Raw genomic sequence first — 20,736 nt, 5'->3', positions numbered from 1 at the left:
AGTTCTCCACCTTCTGTCCTTAATCTGATCACCTGGTCTTTGACTGTTGTCTTCCTCCTGATGTGGCTATACAACAGTTTCGGGTCAGTCTTGATTCTCGATGCTATGTCATTTTCATACTGTTGCTGGGCCTCCCTCCTTACCTGTGCGTACTCATTCCTGGCTCTGCGACTGATCTTCCTATTTTCGTGTGTTCTCTGCCTTCTGTACTTTTTCCATTCTCTATTGCACTTTGTTTTTGCCTCCTTACACCGTCAGGTAAACCAGGGGCTCGTTCTGGTCTTCCCGTTGTTACTGTTGCCCTTGGGAATGAACCTTTCCACTGCCTCCTTGCATTTTGTTGCAACATATTCCATCATTTCATTTACTGGCTTTCCTGCCAGTTCTCTGTCCCACTGGACCTCCCGCAGGAAGTTCTTCAACCCTATGTAGTCCCCTCTTTTATAGTCAGGCTTTTCCCATTCTACTCCTGTTATTCTCTCCACTTGCAGCTCTACTATGTATTCAAAGCACAGAACCACGTGGTCGCTAGCTCCTAGGGGACTCTCATACTTGATGTCCTCAATGTCTGAGCTGCCCAGGGTGAACACAAGGTCCAATCTTGCTGGTTCATCCTCCCCTCTCACTCTGGTAGTGTCCTTAACATGTTGGTGCATGAGGTTTTCCAGCACCACGTCCAACATCCTGGCTCTCCATGTTTCGGGACCCCCATGTGGCTCCAGGTTTTCCCAGTCAATCTCCCTGTGGTTGAAATCCCCCATAACCAGCAACTTTGCTCTGCTGGAGTGAGCTCTTCTTGCCACCTCAGCAAGTGTGTCCACCATTGCTCTGTTGCTCTCTTCATATTCCTCTCTTGGCCTCCTGCAGTTCTGTGTGTGTGTGTGTGTGTGTGTGTGTGTGTGTGTGTGTGTGTGTGTGTGTGTGTGTGTGTGTGTGTGTGTGTGTGTGTGTGTGTGTGTGTGTGTGTGTATGTATGTGTGTATGTGTGTGTACTCACCTAGTTGATGTTGCAGGGGTCGAGTCCTAGCTCCTGGCCCTGCCTCTTCACTGAGGCGGGGTGTGTGTGTACTCACCTATTTGTGGTTGCAGGGGTCGAGTCATAGCTCCTGGCCCCGCCTCTTCACTGATTGCTACTAGCTCCTCTCTCTCCCTGCTCCATGAGCTTTATCATACCTCGCCTTAAAACTATGTATGGTTCCCGCCTCCACTACTTCACTTTCTAGGCTATTCCATGGCTTGACTACTCTATGACTGAAGAAATACTTCCTAACATCCCTCGGTGGGAGACAGCCAACTTGTTGAAAAAAAAAAAAAAAATCCCTTTGATTCATCTGAGTCTTCAACTTCCAATTGTGACCCCTTGTGTCTGTGTCCCATCTCTGGAACATCCCGTCTTTGTCCACCTCGTCTATTCCGCGCAGTATTTTATATGTCGTTATCATGTCTCCCCTGACCCTCCTTGCCTCCAGTGTCGCAAGGCCGATTTCCCTCAACCTTTCTTCGTAGGACAATCCCCGTAGCTCTGGGACTAGTCTTGTTGCAAACCTTTGCACTTTCTCTAATTTCTTGACATGCTTGACTAGGTGTGGATTCCAAACTGGTGCTGCATACTCCAGTATGGGCCTGACCTAAATGGTATACAGAGTCTTGAACGAATCCTTACTGAGGTATCGGAACGCTATCCGTAGGTTTGCCAGGCGCCCGTATGCTGCAGCAGTTATCTGATTAATGTGCGCATTGAGAGATATGCTCGGTGTTATACTCACCCCCAGATCTTTTTCCTTGAGTGAGGTTTGCAGACTTTGGCCGTCTAAACTATATTTTGTCTGCGGTCTTCTTTGCCCTTCCCCAATCTTCATGACTTTGCATTTGGCAGGGTTAAACTCAAGGAGCCAGTTGCTGGACCAGGCTTGTAGCCTGTCCAGGTCTCTTTGTAGTCCTGCCTGATCCTCATCCGATTTGATTCTTCTCATTAACTTCACATCGTCCGCAAACAAGGACACTTCTGAGTCTATCCCTTCCGTTATGTCATTCACATATACCAAGAACAGCACAGGTCCTAGGACTGACCCCTGTGGAACCCCGCTTGTCACAGGTGCCCACTCTGACACCTCATCACGTACCATGACTCGTTGTTGCCTCCCTGTAAGGTATTCTCTGATCCATTGCAGTGCCTTTCCTGTTATGTGTGCCTGATCCTCTAGCTTTTGCAGTAACCTCTTGTGAGGAACTGTGTCGAAGGCCTTCTTGCAGTCCAAAAAAATGCAGTCGATCCACCCCTCTCTCTCTTGTCTTACTTCTGTCACCTTGTCATAAAACTCTAGTAGGTTTGTGACACAGGATTTTCCCTCCCTGAAACCATGCTGGTTGTCAATTATACACTTGTTTCTTTCCAGGTGCTCCACCACTCTCCTCCTGATGATCTTCTCCATGACCTTGCATACTATACATGTTGGTGATACAGGTCTGTAGTTTAGTGCCTCATGTCTGTCTCCCTTTTTAAAAATTGGGACTACATTTGCCATCTTCCATACCTCAGGGAGTTGCCCAGTTTCAAATGATGTGTTGAAGATCTTTGTTAACGGTACACACAATATCTCTGCTCCCTCTTTAAGGACCCACGGAGAGATGTTGTCTGGTCCCACCGCCTTTGAGGTGTCAAGTTCGCATAGCAGCTTCTTCACCTCCTCCTTGGTTATATGTACCTCATCCAGCACTTGCTGGTGCAGCCCCCTGCTCTGATTTCCTGGAGTCCTACTGGTTTCCACTGTAAATACTTCTTTAAATCTTGTGTTGAGCTCCTGACATACCTCCCGGTCATTTCTTGTGAATTTCCCATCACCCTTCCTCAGTCTGATTACCTGGTCCTTGACTGTTGTTTTCCTCCTGATGTGGCTGTACAACAGCTTCGGGTCAGTCTTGACTTTCGATGCTATGTCATTTTCGTATTGCCGCTGAGCCTCCCTTCTTATCTGTGCATATTCGTTTCTGACTCTTCGGCTAATCTCTTTATTTTCCTGAGTTCTCTGTCTTCTGTACCTTTTCCATTCTCTAGTACACCTAGTTTTTGCCTCCCTATACCTTTGGGTGAACCAAGGACTCGTTCTGTTCTTCCCATTATTTCTGTTTCCCTTAGGAACAAACCTCTCCTCTGCCTCCTTGCATTTTGTTGCCACATAGTCCATCATTTCTTGTACTGGTTTTCCTGTCAGTTCCCTCTCCCACTGAATGTCTTGAAAGAAGTTCCTCAAGCCTGAGTAGTTCCCCCTTTTGTAGTTTGGTTTTTCCCACCCTATTCCTGCTGCTCTCTCCACTTGGAGCTCAACTATGTAGTCGAAGCACAGAACCACATGATCACTAGCTCCCAGGGGCCTTTCATACATGATATCCTCGATGTCAGAACTACTCAAGGTGAATACAAGGTCCAGTCTTGCTGGTTCATCCTCTCCTCTCTCTCTGGTAGTGTCTCTAACATGTTGATGCATGAGGTTTTCCAGTACCACATCCATCATCTTGGCTCTCCATGTTTCGGGACCCCCATGGGGCTCCAGGTTTTCCCAGTCAATCTCCTTGTGATTGAAATCACCCATAACTAGTAACTTTGCTCCCCTCATGTGTGCTCTCCTGGCCACCTCGGCTAGTGTGTCGACCATTGCTCTGTTGCTCTCATCGTATTCTTCTCTTGGCCTCCTGCAGTTCTGTGGTGGGTTGTACATTACTGCAATTATCACCTTATGTCCCTCAGACTGGATTTTTCCTACTAAGTAGTCCTTTTCGCCCGTGCCATCCATTCCTTCCATTTTCTCAAACCCCCACTGGTTTTTAATGAGCAGTACAACTCCTCCTCCCCCTCTCCTCCCTCTGTCTTTCCTGAGGATTTGATATCCGGGTGGAAAGACTGACAAAACGTACTATATTATGTTTGGTAGCAGAGCAGGAGATGCACAAATTAACATTAAGATTGACAACACTCTAATTACCAGAAATAATGGGGGAAAATTCCTAGGCTTATACCTTGACAACAACCTGAATTTCAGCACCCATATCCAGCATATAGCCAAAAAAGTTTCCAAAACGGTTGGGATCCTCTCCAAGATACGATACTACGTGCCGCAAAATGCCCTTCTCACACTATACCACTCACTTATTTATCCATACCTCACCTATGCTATTTGTGCTTGGGGATCAACTGCAGCAACACACCTAAAGCCAATAATAACCCAACAAAAAGCTGCAGTAAGAATAATCACTAAATCCCATCCCTGGCAGCACACCCCCCCACTCTTCAAAGATCTAAACTTACTCCCAGTTCAGTACATCCACACTTACTACTGTGCAATCTATATCTACAGGGCCTTAAACTCTAATATCAACCTTGACCTAAAACGCTTTCTTGATAGTTGTAACAGAACCCACAGGCATAACACCAGAAACAAACATCTCTACGACATTCCCCGTGTCCGACTAAACCTTTACAAAAATTCAATGTATGTCAAAGGCCCTAAAATCTGGAATACCCTACCTGAGAACTCTAGAACTGCAGACACATTCATCACCTTCAAAACTACCATTAGAAAACATCTTATCTCCCTGATACACCCCGTCAACTAACTACACGAATACCACCTGGTGGTTCACACTTACACTCGCTCACTCATTTGACCATAATCAGAAATATTAATCTCAGTCTTAGTCTTAAAATAATGAATCCTGTGATACTCCAATACTGAAACTATATACTGTGCCAAAACAAAAGCATTCACATTGCTAAACTCACAAACTAGTATTTAGTCACTTAGCCATAATACCAACTTACCTCATAATTTGTAATATTTTACAATTAAGAATAAAACTAAGTATGCCCGAAATGCCTAGCCATGCTAAGCGTTCTAGTGGTACACTCTGTAATCACAATTTTACTACATGTAAACCAAACAATAACCAAATTTCTGTAAACTCAGCATTGTAATCCTTATAGAGAATAAACTTTGAATTTGAATTTGAATTGAATTTGAATTCTGGTGAGTTTTGTTTCTGTGAGTGCTATTATGTCTGGGGATGTCTCCTTGATTCTTTCGTGCCACTCCTCATACTTATTTGTTATTCCATCTGCATTTGTATACCACACCTTCAACTTCTTTTCTAAGATTGTGGTCTGGGAGGTGTATTGGGGTTGGGGAAGTGGGAGACCTGATAAGGAACTATGGGTGGTTGCTGTGGGGGTGGAGTTTGTAATGCAGTGTGTGTGTGTGCGCGCGTGCATGCGTGCGTGTATAGATATATTTTATAAAAAATTTATTATACAAAAATTTTTTAATTCTATAATTACAGTTCATATATTTATTTTATGAAGCCTTTATTATATGTATATATAAACCTTTTTCTTCTTAAACTTACCTTCTTTTGTTCTTGTAATTCCATTTTTGATTGATATTCCTCCTTCAGCTTCAGAGTCCGATGCAGTTTCATAATCACTACAATAATGAAATACAGTATGTTAAATGTGCTGCATCAATATAAATTAAATGTAGGTAATATAATACTTAACTTAAAACTTAAGGTGATGTGTGGATCAGGTATTTGCACATAAGGTACTACAAGAAATATTTGTTGAACAACAGACCATGATTACTGTTATATTTACAGAAGGAACTTAACCTTTGCATATCAACCAGTTCTGCACATCAAGAAGAAAGCTGATGGCAGAAAAACAGGAATGAGAAATATTGAGGGTGAGCACAAGGAAAAAAAAATCAAGTACATCAGTTTTAGTTAAATAATTGGAAAATGACAACTGTCTATAGAAAAATGGATGGTTCTGAACTGCAGAATTCAAAGAAGATGCCTGAAAGTTTACTGCCCTGAGCATCAGTATAACCAAGGACCCAGTATAATTTTTTTTTTTTTTTGCATAAGCTGAGGATATCTTTCCATTTCTGGTAGACCCAACTGTACTTCACTTGACTATCATTTCTTTTAATAGGAAATTAATAATAATTTAAATGGATGTGGCCATGAGACAAAGCTCACTGATATTCCTATGAACTTCGGTATTCAGGAGTGGCAAACAAGAATGCATGCATAAAAAGTCTCAAAAATGCATTTCTGTGGTGTGTGCCTGGTGTCTAACATGTAATAACACCTACACATATCTACATACATATCTACATACACTTGTCTAGGCCTAGTAAAGACTCACCCAGTACCTCTGCTCTGCAAGCAAACACTCACATTTTGCTCCCATGGGCCTCTCATAATCAGTCACAGCTTAGAATATTCAGGAGTCTCTAACTCCAAAGATCCCTGAGGTGGGAGTCTGACACTTGACTAGCCACCAAAAAGAAAGTTTTTGTCTGAGCCCCTTTCTTTCATTTCCTTAGGAAGCAATGAAGGAGGATGTGACCTTACTATGTCTTGCCCTTTCATTCGTACTACTGCCCGGCAGCACACATCAATGCAGGACCTTCCACCTACACAAGTAGGCACCTTTTAAACCACCACCCTTCATAACCTAGCAAATCCAACATGGCCCCACTTCACAACCCCCTCCCAAATGACTTTACATCGCAAGGTTTCCCAAGAGGCTCTGTACCTTACCCCTGTCAGGTCATTCAGACATACAATTCTTTCTTCATCCAGGCCATGGCAGAGGAAATGGTCATCTTCCCAACATGCCCTCTCCTGGTTGGTTTCAACATGGAGATGATCCATCTTGCTTGCTTATGTCCTCCAGGACATTATTATTATTATATTTAGTGGGAAGCACTAAACTCATAAGGGTCATTTAGCATTTAAGAAATGAAAAGCAATCAGTTTTGATCCAAAGAAAGAGAGGACCAGTCAAATTTCTTGGATCAAAAACACCTCATCAGTACCCTTGAAAGGTCCTCCCAGGTACTGATGAGCCTCCTTCTACTGGCTCCTTGGCCACTAGCAGAAATAATTTTAATAGTACAGTATTTCTCTAAGAATCTGGCTGACAGGCACATCACCCTTAGCCTGGCTCTTTGCATATCAGTCTACTTTTGAGGTGTGCCAGGCATTCTCTTAGCGTTCAGCCTCAGGTATGTGCCATGGGCTCCTCAGCATCATTTTCAGGTTTTGGGAGTGAGTAGAGGTTGTGACATTCATACAGCACTTTGACTTCAATCAGTGCTCACAGGAATGGGTTTAGGGTTTATCTCCCTTAGGTTTTATTTGTACAATAGCACATTTCACACAGACCATGCATTATGAATACCTAGTCTGCTCCAGTTCCAAAAGAGGAGTCCTTCACAACAGCTTCCTGTACTGGGTGCTATCCCTAGTAAGATACTTCCAGGAGAAAATGCTAACAGTCCTTTGCAAGGCCTCTCTGCAGGGGTCTCCATCTTCTGCATCTGCTTCAGTATCAGAGCTATAGCTCCTGCATGTCCCCAGAGCTGTATCTCATCCAGCAACATGTATGCACTCTTGACACTAACATGATCCTTCCTCAGGTACCATCAGGCATCCCTGTGTCCAAGCCCCTTTGGAAACAAGCATACAAAACTAAGTTTCCATACAGCCGCTCCAAACAGTGAGACCTTGCAGCCCCTCCCCTTCTACTTCAGCATCTGGGCTAGAGTTCCATGAAGCAGCTTGAGTAATTCAGGCACACCCCAGAACAGTTCACTCATCCAAGAAAATGTCGTTACTCTTGACATGTATATAATTCATCCTTTGGTAAAGAACTGTACTTCATTACTTACCTGATAATTTTCAAGGTCAAGGAAATAATCCCAGTCCTAGGGTCACCTTTTTTTCTGACCAGGGATACATAAGCCATCCCATAAATGATAACTGGAAAATTCTGGAAGGACTGATTGCAAATATGTTTATCAAAATTATTCCCTATGAGAGAAAGAGGATTGGCAGATGGTGTACAAAATACCCCAGTGAAAAGCAGAAGTGCAACCTTTCAATTTCATACATAAGGAGAATTAGCAACAAACCCAAAGTTGTCTTCAAGAGGGATCTTTATAAGGTTTCTATGTTCATTCATGATCACTTGGGCAATACTGTTAAATTGGACTGCATACTGCTAACTCCAATAGCTTCATTGATCAAGCCATCAACCATGAGATCTGGTCTGAGACCAAGCCATAGAGGTGATGACTCTCAAAATTGTCCTCAAGTTTTCCAATTTCTTCATTAGTCACCTACTCTGCATGATGACCTGAATCTTCCATGAAGTGATGGGTTTTGCCCCCAGCCACTGGAGATGTGCTTATATAGCCCTTCCTCAAACACTGCAATACCTTCGAAGTGGGTCCTCTATAGAGACTGCTCTGATACCCACCAAAATTGCAAAGGACCTCTGGTCAGTAGTTTCCATATTCTGTTTCATGCTTGGAAACAGGCATGAAATATCCCACCTAGAGATATTGTGCTGAGCTCCTGAGAGGTTCATTCTAGCCATTGTACATCTGACCAAGTAAAACCAGGACTATAAACACACAGTTGTAACATCCTCCTGCTTGGGCCTTGGATTTATAGCCCATTCAGGTACTCCACTGGTGTAAATATCAAAAGGCATCTGGCCAGTATGACCTAGAAGGGTGTTTACCAATATTTTATCATTCGGCTCCATGACTGGTGGTCACGGATGCTGTAGGATAAATAAAGTAGCTTATCAGCTATTATAATTCTGTTGACTGGAATAAATGTAATGTCCTGCACAAGATCTAATGGCACTGGGAGGTTGGCTTCTGCCAGCCCGTGAATAAGTACAGAGCTCTGCTCTGGGCCCACAAAAAAAAATCTTGCTACATTCCTGGGACAGAAAGCCTTTTAACAATTTAGAAGAAACTGCCTTTCCTTGAACTGTGCATTTCAATTTATATGACTGGGAAAACTGACTCCTCCCTGTATTCTGCGGCTACAGTGGTACCTCAGTATACATCCGCTCTGGAATAAGTCCAACTTGGTATATGTCCTGTTTGGACACAAAAATTTTTGCTTGGTATACGACCTTTGTTTGGATTACAACTCGCGTGCTAGAACTTGTACGGGTCAAAATGAGTCACAACGCCGCAGGCTACCCTTCTTTACCTCTCTCTCGAGACAAAGCCATGACTACCTACTAGCGTCAGTACATGCCCACTGCTACCATTCAATGAACAACCCACGCTATAACTCTGAATTTTCACATGATTTTGTGTTTTTCGTATAAATTTTTAGTAAATTCATTAACCATGAGTTTTAAGAAAGTTCATGAGAGGAGCCAAACAATAACATTTCCACCTCCTCCCTTCTTAGCACTATCCTAGTAGGCACTCGACTCTTATTGAATCTCTAGTAATTCTCACCCTTACAGTAAAGTCACTTATTTTCCAGAAAAAGCACCGAGTAATAATACGAAATATTCCGATTGTAATTTGCAGGCTGGCTTTATTTCATCAAATTCTTTTGTATTTATGCATATATGTATTTTAGTATTAAGCAGTGTTTAAATTACATATTTTAGTATTAAGCAGTGTTTAAATTACATATTTTAGTATTAAGCAGTGTTTAAATTACATATTTATGTATTAAGCAGTGTTTAAATTATTTTATACAACCCCATCAATGCCAATAACAATAAGATTATTTTACATGGGAACGGATTAATCATTTTCCCTATATTTCTTATGGGAAAATTCATTTGGCATACGTCCTGTTTAGTAAAGTCCGTCCTGTAATGCATTAAGGACCTATACTGAGGTACCACTGTATCTGCTTAGTTTTGTGTGAGTACAGTTCCAGGTTGGCCACCAAGCTAGTGCATAATACAGGTCTTGAAAACCTGAAAACATTTTTGCATCACAGGCCTGGTGGCCCACTCAGGTCCTCCTCCATCCCCAGCTCTACTCTTTCCTGGATGCACCTGGCTAACGTTCCTGACTAAGCTACATCAAGAGTAGACATAAGGAGAGTGGGAACATGTGCAGTGGAGGCAGAAACATTTATTACCAAATGAATGAGTACCTGAGAATCTTTACTTTTCTTGTTTGCCATTTTTGAATACTGAAAAGAAAAGGCATATCAATAAGATGTCTCACTTAAGTTATTATTAATCTTCATACAAAAGCATGATATAAATGTTATTCAGTCAATTAGATGAAGCACAAACTGGGTTTTGCTAGTAGAAGACAGTCTCACTTTTGTCTACATCCTAGTATACCACAGGTTTCTGTCACAGGCATCCTAGTAAGCCACAGGTTTTTGTCCCATCTCCAGGACTTGAGTCCTGGAGATGGGAAGTACAATGCCTGCACTCTGAAGGAGGGGTGTTAATGCTGCAGTTTTTTAACCATAGTGTAAGTGCACCTCTGGCAAGACAGTGATGGAGTGAATGATGATGAATGTTTTTCTTTTTCAGGCCACTCTACCTTGGTGGGAAACAGTCAATGTGTTAATAATATGTAAAGAACAAAAATAAAACTGTTCCAGCTGTTACATCTTTTCCAAAAGAAAGGGGAGACTGTTACTGGTTCATAAGCTTATGGAAAAATTATAATATTAATCAAATGATAATTACCTAATTGGTAGGTTTACAATATGTTCAACATAATTGAGGAATGGGTCTAACTTCAAAGCTTGCTCCAGTCGCTGGATATGCAGTGGTTTTGAGAACTCTGCATCCTCCATCTGGATAATCTAAAAGAAAAGAGAGAAATCAAAAGCATTGTATTTTTTAAATATACAAAGGGAGACTGGAGGTATGAGGACTATGACATAAAATTACGTAGTAACAGGCAGTAGGTGGAGCTTATGTGACATATATAAAATACATTTCCTCCTGTCCCACATAAACTCCCAATTTGTTAATAATCTATAATATAGTGAAAAACAATCTTAAACATTAATGCTTAATATAATTATACAGTCAAGGAGGTTTTAGAGTGGGTAGGGGATGTGTAGATCAGGTGTTTACATTGAAGCATATATGTGAACAGTATTTAGATAAAGATAGGGAAGTTTTTATTGCATTTATGGATTTAGAAAAGGCATATGATAGAGTGGATAGAGGAGCAATGTGGCAGATGTTGCAAGTATATGGAATAGGTGGTAAGTTATTAAATGCTGTAAAGAGTTTTTATGAGGATAGTGAGGCTCAGGTTAGGGTGTGTAGAAGAGAGGGAGACTACTTCCCGGTAAAAGTAGGTCTTAGACAGGGATGTGTAATGTCACCATGGTTGTTTAATATATTTATAGATGGGGTTGTTAAGGAAGTAAATGCTAGGGTGTTTGGGAGAGGGGTGGGATTAAATTATGGGGAATCAAATTCAAAATGGGAATTGACACAGTTACTTTTTGCTGATGATACTGTGCTTATGGGAGATTCTAAAGAAAAATTGCAAAGGTTAGTGGATGAGTTTGGGAATGTGTGTAAAGGTAGAAAGTTGAAAGTGAACATAGAAAAGAGTAAGGTGATGAGGGTGTCAAATGATTTAGATAAAGAAAAATTGGATATCAAATTGGGGAGGAGGAGTATGGAAGAAGTGAATGTTTTCAGATACTTGGGAGTTGACGTGTCGGCGGATGGATTTATGAAGGATGAGGTTAATCATAGAATTGATGAGGGAAAAAAGGTGAGTGGTGCGTTGAGGTATATGTGGAGTCAAAAAACGTTATCTATGGAGGCAAAGAAGGGAATGTATGAAAGTATAGTAGTACCAACACTCTTATATGGGTGTGAAGCTTGGGTGGTAAATGCAGCAGCGAGGAGACGGTTGGAGGCAGTGGAGATGTCCTGTTTAAGGGCAATGTGTGGTGTAAATATTATGCAGAAAATTCGGAGTGTGGAAATTAGGAGAAGGTGTGGAGTTAATAAAAGTATTAGTCAGAGGGCAGAAGAGGGGTTGTTGAGGTGGTTTGGTCATTTAGAGAGAATGGATCAAAGTAGAATGACATGGAAAGCATATAAATCTATAGGGGAAGGAAGGAGGGGTAGGGGTCGTCCTCGAAAGGGTTGGAGAGAGGGGGTAAAGGAGGTTTTGTGGGTAAGGGGCTTGGACTTCCAGCAAGCGTGCGTGAGCGTGTTAGATAGGAGTGAATGGAGACGAATGGTACTTGGGACCTGACGATCTGTTGGAGTGTGAGCAGGGTAATATTTAGTGAAGGGATTCAGGGAAACCGGTTATTTTCATATAGTCGGACTTGAGTCCTGGAAATGGGAAGTACAATGCCTGCACTTTAAAGGAGGGGTTTGGGATATTGGCAGTTTGGAGGAATATGTTGTGTATCTTTATATGTGTATGCTTCTAGACTGTTGTATTCTGAGCACCTCTGCAAAAACAGTGATAATGTGCGAGTGTGGTGAAAGTGTTGAATGATGATGAAAGTATTTTCTTTTTGGGGATTTTCTTTCTTTTTTTTGGGTCACCATATCTATAAAGTACAGTGGACCCCCGGTTAACGATTTTAATCCGTGCAAGAGGGATAATTGTTATGCGAAATAATCGTTATGCGAATGAATTTTCCCCATAAGAAATAATGGAAATAAAATTAATCCGTGCAAGACGCCCAAAAGTATGAAAAAAATTTTTTTTTACCACATGAAATGTTAATTTTAATACACACAAACTGAAAAAGGCATGCACAATTACATGACACTTACTTTTATTGAAGATCTGGTGATGATTGATGGGATGGGAGGAGGGGAGAGCATTATCTTCTTACTGTTTAGAAGGGGAATCCCCTTCCATTACGACTTGAGGTAGCAAGTCCTTTTCCGGGGTTACTTCCCTTCTTCTTTTAATGCCACTAGGACCAGCTTGAGAGTCACTGGACCTCTGTCGCACAACAAATCTGTCCATAGAGCTCTGTACCTCCCGTTCCTTTACGATTTGTCTAAAATGGGCCACAACATTGTCATTGAAATAGTCACCAGCACGGCTTGCAACAGCTGTGTCAGGGTGATTTTCATCTATAAAGGTTTGCAGTTCAACCCACTGTGCACACATTTCCTTAATCTTTGAAGTAGGCACAATGGATTCCACAACTGGCATAGGCTTCTCAGGGTTAGCCCCAAACCCTTCAAAATCTTTCTTAATTTCCATACTAATTCTCACCCTTTTTACCACAGGGTTGGCACTAGAAGCTTTCTTGGGGCCCATGGTCACTTATTTTCCAGAAACAGCACCGAAAACACTGTAATAATACGAAATATTCCGAGTGTATGCTTGGATGTTACCGCGGAGGCTGGCTGGTAAACAATGGGACGGCCGGCACATGTGAGGCTGGCTGAGGGCACATTGGACGCGTCTCGGACGAAAATCGGTAAGCGGGTTTTTAATCGGTATGCGCGGCAAAAATTTTGCGATATACAGCTTCTCCTCACTTAGCGACATACTCATTTACTGACAACTCAGACTTACGACGGGCTCTTTGACCAGTATGCATACCTAAATATTGTATATTAGAGCTGATTTCCTCTATTCTGTTTATTACAATATACATACAGTACATTAGAGTATATTTAAAAATATACCATAAATGTTATAAATCGTGCAAGGGTGACATTAAAACAATATCAAAGATGGTTGATACAAGCCCACTACCATTATAGTATGCTCCTCACTTAGTGACAAATTCATTTAATGACGTGGTCTTATGAATGGAACTCCGTCGTTAAGCGAGGAGAGGCTGTATATCAGCAAAATCATTTACTGATGCTTTCTATGTACTTGATGTACAAAGCATCTTGCTAAGCAAACACAGGTATTCTACTATGACACAAAACTATCAGTAAAGTGATCATGACACCACAATGTGCATATTGGGATTTACTGTTATGCTTCCTAAAGTAATTCCCTGGTTTTCTAGCCTTTACACATTATTGCATTTATTGGTGTTAATGCATATTATAATTTGTTCAGTTTGGTTAACTTATATTAACCTAATCTAACTAAACAGTACAGTGGAACCTCAGTACTCGAATAGCTCCCTACTCGAACAATTCGGTATTCGAACACTTTGTTCAGTAAAAAAAAAACGATCAGTAGCCGACCGTTTACTTGGCACTTGACCAAAGAAACACGATCTGCCAGAACTTTACTGTAAACTATTTTGTTATTCTTCAGATTTTTTGGTGTTTTTTATATTTGTATAAATAAGTCATCATGGGGCCTAGGAAGATTAGTGATAACAGCCAACCAAAAAGAAAATTGGTTGGGAAAAATCTGTTTGGTAATTGAACAGATCGGCACTCAAACAGCCTTCTGAAATGAATGAAGTTTGAATACTGAGGTTCCACCATATATGCAATGAAAGTGGCTTAACCTTTAAACTGTCCAAACGTAGATCTACGTACACGTGCATAGTGCTCCAACGTTGATTTTCCATATTTGAAAGCATGTAAAAAAAAAGTAGATCTACGTTCAGAGCCCCTCGCACATGGACATAGATCTACGTTTGGACAGTTTAAAGGTTAAGCATACAAAACAGAAAAAAAATGTTGGCAAAAGAAGACAGATTAGACTGCAACACATTACCACATACATGTACTTAAATTATTTTTATGCTTTAGTTTTAGAAATTTTCTGTGATTCCTAAAAACTATGACCAGTAATGAAATTTTTCCAAATTTATAACTGCCTAAATAAATTTTTTACAAACATTAAATATGAAAACCTAATTACTGCACAGTAACTTGCTTCAGTGAATGTTAATAAAGTGAAACAGTTCAAGACAAGTGCAAGATGGTCATTCAAGAGTGATATCTCCTTTACCACATTTACAATGATTAAAAAAAAAAATTGATGATGCAATCCCAAAAATAGCTAACAAAGTTCATGCAGCCCATGAAAGAAGTGAGTATCCTACAGAACTTTTTATTGGTTTGCATAAGGCTTTTGATATGGGTGACACCATTATTCTTCACAAAATGAAGCACTATTATCACTACTACTACTACTACTACTACTACTACTACTACTACTACTACTACTACTAATAATAATAATAATAATAATAATATATCTATTTCTACATGTACATGTACAAGGTAAACAGGCCTAGCTGGCATCAATGACATACTACTATACAGAAATCCCTTTGTTATGCAGAGCATTTCAAGCAAATTAGATCATTTTTGTCCCCAGGATGTGACTCACACCAGTCGACTAACACTCAGGTAGGTGAACACAGACAGTAGGTGACTTAAGGAAACATGTCCTAATGTTTCCACCCGTACCAGGGATCAACCCCTGGACCTCAGTGTATGAACTGAGTGTGCTAGTAATCTATCTATGGGACACCTACCTCACTGGCCACACACAGCTACTGTACTTCAAATCATTTTTAATAGCACAGTCTCACAAATGGCACTTTCACAACTACCCAACCAACTAAATATGAGGTCCTCCAAGGTAATATTCTGAGCCCTCTTCTCTTCTGCTTCCATATAAATGGCTTACCAAATGCTACCCAGCATCTAAATTTGCTCATGACAGCCTATATGTTACTATGTTTTGATTACCCCTGCAAGTCAGCATTATAGGTTTACAAATACTCACCCTAAACATTGAAAAAAATTACCGAACAGTATATAACTTAAAAATAAACAATTAGGCACGAAAAATAATGAATATGAAGTAAAGAAAAGGATAAGGGTAAGTTCCTAGGGTTGCTCATAAATTTTATTATTTTTTTATCACACATCGGCCATTTCCCACCAAGGCAGGGTGGCTTGGCTCGTAAATAATAAAATTAAAAATTTCATGATCACGTCCAGCTCATATACAAAAATCATGATCACATCCAGCTCATATAAAAAAGTAGGTATGCTCTCCAAAATTAACTACTGTATTTCCCAATCTATATTATTAACACTACTTCTTTCTCATTTACCCATATTTAACCCTTAAACTGTCCAAACATAGATCTATGATCGCGTGCATAGAGCTCCGACCTTGATTTTCCCCATTTGAAAGTGTGTAAAAAAATGTAGATCTATGTTCGGAGCCTCCCACACGTGGACGTAGATCTACGTTTGGACAGTTTAAGGGTTAATGCATTTCCTTAATTTTTTAATGTAACTTTAAATTACTATTAAATTTTTATTTCAAATTTTCAGCTAAGGCAAGTTCCTTAAAATACTAAAATTCAATTATATCTCCACCCATTTTTACATCATTACATCCTTATTTGCTTTTCAATTCTCCTAAAGTTAATTTTAATGTCTTTCCTTAATACTCAATTTTCACTAAAAATTGTGTTGTTCCAGTCACAGTACTGTGCCTTATTGTTCTTTATATGTCACCATTAAAGACACAGCCTCATCAACACGGCCACTTGATACTGGAGTTCCGCAGGGAAGTGTCCTTGGTCCCCTGCTCTTCCTCATTTACATCAATGATCTTCCAAACGTATCCCAACACCTGAAACCCATTATCTTTGCTGACGACATGACTTATGTCATATCCCACCCTATTCTCGCCACCCTCAACACCATTGTTAACGAGGTGCTGTTCAAAATATCAACTTGGATGACAGCCAATAAACTTACACTTAACACTGACAAAACCTACTACATTATGTTTGATAGTAGAGCAGGTGTTGCGCAACTTAACATTAAGATCGACAACACTCTAATTGCCAGACATAATGAGGGGAAATTCCTAGGCCTATACCTAAACAACAACCTGAATTTCAGCACCCATATCCAACATATAACAAAAAAAGTATCCAAAACGGTTGGCATCCTCTCCAAGATATGATACTACGTGCCGCAAACTGCCCTTCTCACACTATACCATTCACTCATTTATCCATACCTCACCTATGCTATTTGTGCTTGGGGATCAACTGCAGCAACACACCTAAAGCCAATAATAACCCAACAAAAAGCTGCAGTAAGAATAATCACTAAATCCCATCCCTTGCAACACCCCCCCCCCCCACTATTCATAGATCTAAACTTACTCCCTGTTCAGAACATCCACACTTACTACATCTACAGGACCTTAAATTCCAATATTAACCTTGACCTAAAATGCTTTCTTGATAGTTGTGACAGGACCCACAGGCATAACACCAGACACAAACATCTCTATGACATTCCCCGTGTCCGACTAAACCTTTACAAAATTCTATGTATGTCAAAGGGCCTAAAATCTGGAATGCCCTACCTGAAAGCTCTAGAACTGCAGACACATTCATCACCTTCAAAACTACCGTTAGACAACATCTTATCTCCCTGATACACCCCGACAACTATCTACATGAAAACCACCTGTTCACACTTACGCTCATTCACCCGCTTGTCTATAATCACGGAAATACGAATCTTAATCACAAAATAATGAATCCTAACTAGTCATAAGTTTACCTGTGATACTACAATATAGAACCTATGTATTGTGCCAAAACAAAAGCATTTACATTGCTAAACTCACAAACTATAATGTAGTCACTTAGCCTTAATACCAACTTACTCCATAATCTACATTAATTTAGAGTTAAGAATTAATCTAAGTCTGACCAAAATGCCTAGCCATGCTAGGTGTCCTAGTGGCCCCCTCTGTAATTAGTATTTTACAACATGTAAACCACACAATATCCAAAACCTGTAAACCCCGCATTGTAATCTTTATTTTTTATTATCACACCGGCCAATTCCCACCAAGGCAGGGTGGCCCGAAAAAGAAAAACTTTCACCATCATTCACTCCATCACTGTCTTGCCAGAAGGGTGCTTTACACTACAGTTTTTAAACTGCAACATTAACACCCCTCCTTCAGAGTGCAGGCACTGTACTTCCCATCTCCAGGACTCAAGTCCGGCCTGCCGGTTTCCCTGAATCCCTTCATAAATGTTACTTTGCTCACACTCCAACAGCATGTCAAGTATTAAAAACCATTTGTCTCCATTCACTCCTATCAAACACGCTCACGCATGCCTGCTGGAAGTCCAAGCCCCTCGCACACAAAACCTCCTTTACCCCCTCCCTCCAACCCTTCCTAGGCCGACCCCTACCCCGCCTTCCTTCCACTACAGACTGATACACTCTTGAAGTCATTCTGTTTCGCTCCATTCTCTCTACATGTCCGAACCACCTCAACAACCCTTCCTCAGCCCTCTGGACAACAGTTTTGGTAATCCCGCACCTCCTCCTAACTTCCAAACTACGAATTCTCTGCATTATATTCACACCACACATTGCCCTCAGACATGACATCTCCACTGCCTCCAGCCTTCTCCTCGCTGCAACATTCATCACCCACGCTTCACACCCATATAAGAGCGTTGGTAAAACTATACTCTCATACATTCCCCTCTTTGCCTCCAAGGACAAAGTTCTTTGTCTCCACAGACTCCTAAGTGCACCACTCACTCTTTTTCCCTCATCAATTCTATGATTCACCTCATCTTTCATAGACCCATCCGCTGACACGTCCACTCCCAAATATCTGAATACGTTCACCTCCTCCATACTCTCTCCCTCCAATCTGATATTCAATCTTTCATCACCTAATCTTTTTGTTATCCTCATAACCTTACTCTTTCCTGTATTCACCTTTAATTTTCTTCTTTTGCACACCCTACCAAATTTATCCACCAATCTCTGCAACTTCTCTTCAGAATCTCCCAAGAGCACAGTGTCATCAGCAAAGAGCAGCTGTGACAACTCCCACTTTGTGTGTGATTCTTTATCTTTTAACTCCACGCCTCTTGCCAAGACCCTCGCATTTACTTCTCTTACAACCCCATCTATAAATATATTAAACAACCACGGTGACATCACACATCCTTGTCTAAGGCCTACTTTTACTGGGAAAAAATTTCCCTCTTTCCTACATACTCTAACTTGAGCCTCACTATCCTCGTAAAAACTCTTCACTGCTTTCAGTAACCTACCTCCTACACCATACACTTGCAACATCTGCCACATTGCCCCCCTATCCACCCTGTCATACGCCTTTTCCAAATCCATAAATGCCACAAAGACCTCTTTAGCCTTATCTAAATACTGTTCACTTATATGTTTCACTGTAAACACCTGGTCCACACATCCCCTACCTTTCCTAAAGCCTCCTTGTTCATCTGCTATCCTATTATCTTTATAGAGAATAAACTTGATTGATTGATATGTACACTTTACCGCCAGGTCAGTTCTCCTGACATATATATATATATATATATATATATATATATATATATATATATATATATATATATATATATATATATATATATATATATATATATATATATATATATATATATATATATATATATATATATATATATAATATATATATATACATATAAACTAAGGGAGGAGGAAGTTCGGGCGAGATATAAGCGACCATTGGCAGAAAGGTGGGCTAGTGCAAAGATGAGTAGTGGGGGGGTTGAAGAGGGTTGGAATAGTTTTAAAAATGCAGTATTAGAATGTGGGGCAGAAGTTTGTGGTTATAGGAGGGTGGGGGCAGGAGGAAAGAGGAGTGATTGGTGGAATGATGAAGTAAAGGGTGTGATAAAAGAGAAAAAGGTAGCTTACGAGAGGTTTTTACAAAGCAGAAGTGTTATAAGAAGAGCAGAGTATATGGAGAGTAAAGAAAGGTGAAGAGAGTGGTGAGAGAGTGCAAAAGGAGAGCAGATGAAAGAGTGGGAGAGGCACTGTCAAGAAATTTTAATGAAAATAAGAAAAAATTTTGGAGTGAGTTAAAAAAGTTAAGAAAGCCTAGGGAAAGTATGGATTTGTCCGTTAAAAACAGAGTAGGGGAGTTAGTAGATGGGGAGAGGGAGGTATTAGGTAGATGGCGAGAATATTTTGAGGAACTTTTAAATGTTCAGGAAGAAAGGGAGGCGGTAATTTCATGCACTGGCCAGGGAGGTATACCTCCTTTAGGAGTGAAGAAGAGCAGAATGTAAGTGTGGTGGAGGTACGTGAGGCATTACGTAGAATGAAAGGGGGTAAAGCAGCTGGAACTGATGGGATCATGACAGAAATGTTAAAAGCAGGGGGAGATATAGTGTTGGAGTGGTTGGTACTTTTGTTTAATAAATGTATGAAAGAGGGGAAGGTACCTAGGGATTGGCGGAGAGGATGTATAGTCCCTTTATATAAAGGGAAAGGGGACAAAAGAGATTGTAAAAACTATAGAGGAATAAGTTTACCGAGTATACCAGGAAAAGTATACGGTAAAGTTATAATTGAAAGAATTAGAGGTAAGACAGAATGTAGAATTGCGGATGAGCAAGGAGGCTTCAGAGTGGGTAGGGGATGTGTAGATCAAGTGTTTACATTGAAGCATATATGTGAACAGTATTTAGATAAAGGTAGGGAAGTTTTTATTGCATTTATGGATTTAGAAAAGGCATATGATAGAGTGGATAGAGGAGCAATGTGGCAGATGTTGCAAGTTTATGGAATAGGTGGTAAGTTACTAAATGCTGTAAAGAGCTTTTATGAGGATAGTGAGGCTCAGGTTAGGGTGTGCAGAAGAGAGGGAGAACACTTCCCGGTAAAAGTAGGTCTTAGACAGGGATGTGTAATGTCACCATGGTTGTTTAATATATTTATAGATGGGGTTGTAAAAGAAGTAAATGCTAGGGTGTTCGGGAGAGGGGTGGGATTAAATTATGGGGAATCAAATTCAAAATGGGAATTGACACAGTTACTTTTTGCTGATGATACTGTGCTTATGGGAGATTCTAAAGAAAAATTGCAAAGATTAGTGGATGAGTTTGAGAATGTGTGTAAAGGTAGAAAGTTGAAAGTGA

General features: G+C 40.5%; 1 protein-coding gene across 2 annotated transcripts in view; it reads right to left on the bottom strand.

Moving 5' to 3' along the window:
• The window catches only part of Ino80 (chromatin-remodeling ATPase INO80), a 754,916-nt gene that overhangs the window by 723,625 nt on the left and 10,555 nt on the right, over positions 1 to 20,736 (bottom strand). For both annotated transcript variants that reach the window (XM_070098261.1, XM_070098262.1), the window contains exons 2-3: positions 10,541 to 10,659; positions 5,398 to 5,474 (exon numbers count right to left, since the gene is read on the bottom strand). In XM_070098261.1, coding sequence (XP_069954362.1) covers positions 5,398 to 5,474; positions 10,541 to 10,659 — 196 coding nt within the window. The remainder of the gene's footprint in view (positions 1 to 5,397; positions 5,475 to 10,540; positions 10,660 to 20,736) is intronic.

Source organism: Cherax quadricarinatus, chromosome 61, assembly GCF_038502225.1.
Source record: "Cherax quadricarinatus isolate ZL_2023a chromosome 61, ASM3850222v1, whole genome shotgun sequence".
In the NCBI taxonomy this organism is placed as follows: Eukaryota; Metazoa; Arthropoda; class Malacostraca; order Decapoda; family Parastacidae; genus Cherax; species Cherax quadricarinatus.
This window is presented reverse-complemented; position numbering and strand designations above follow the sequence as displayed.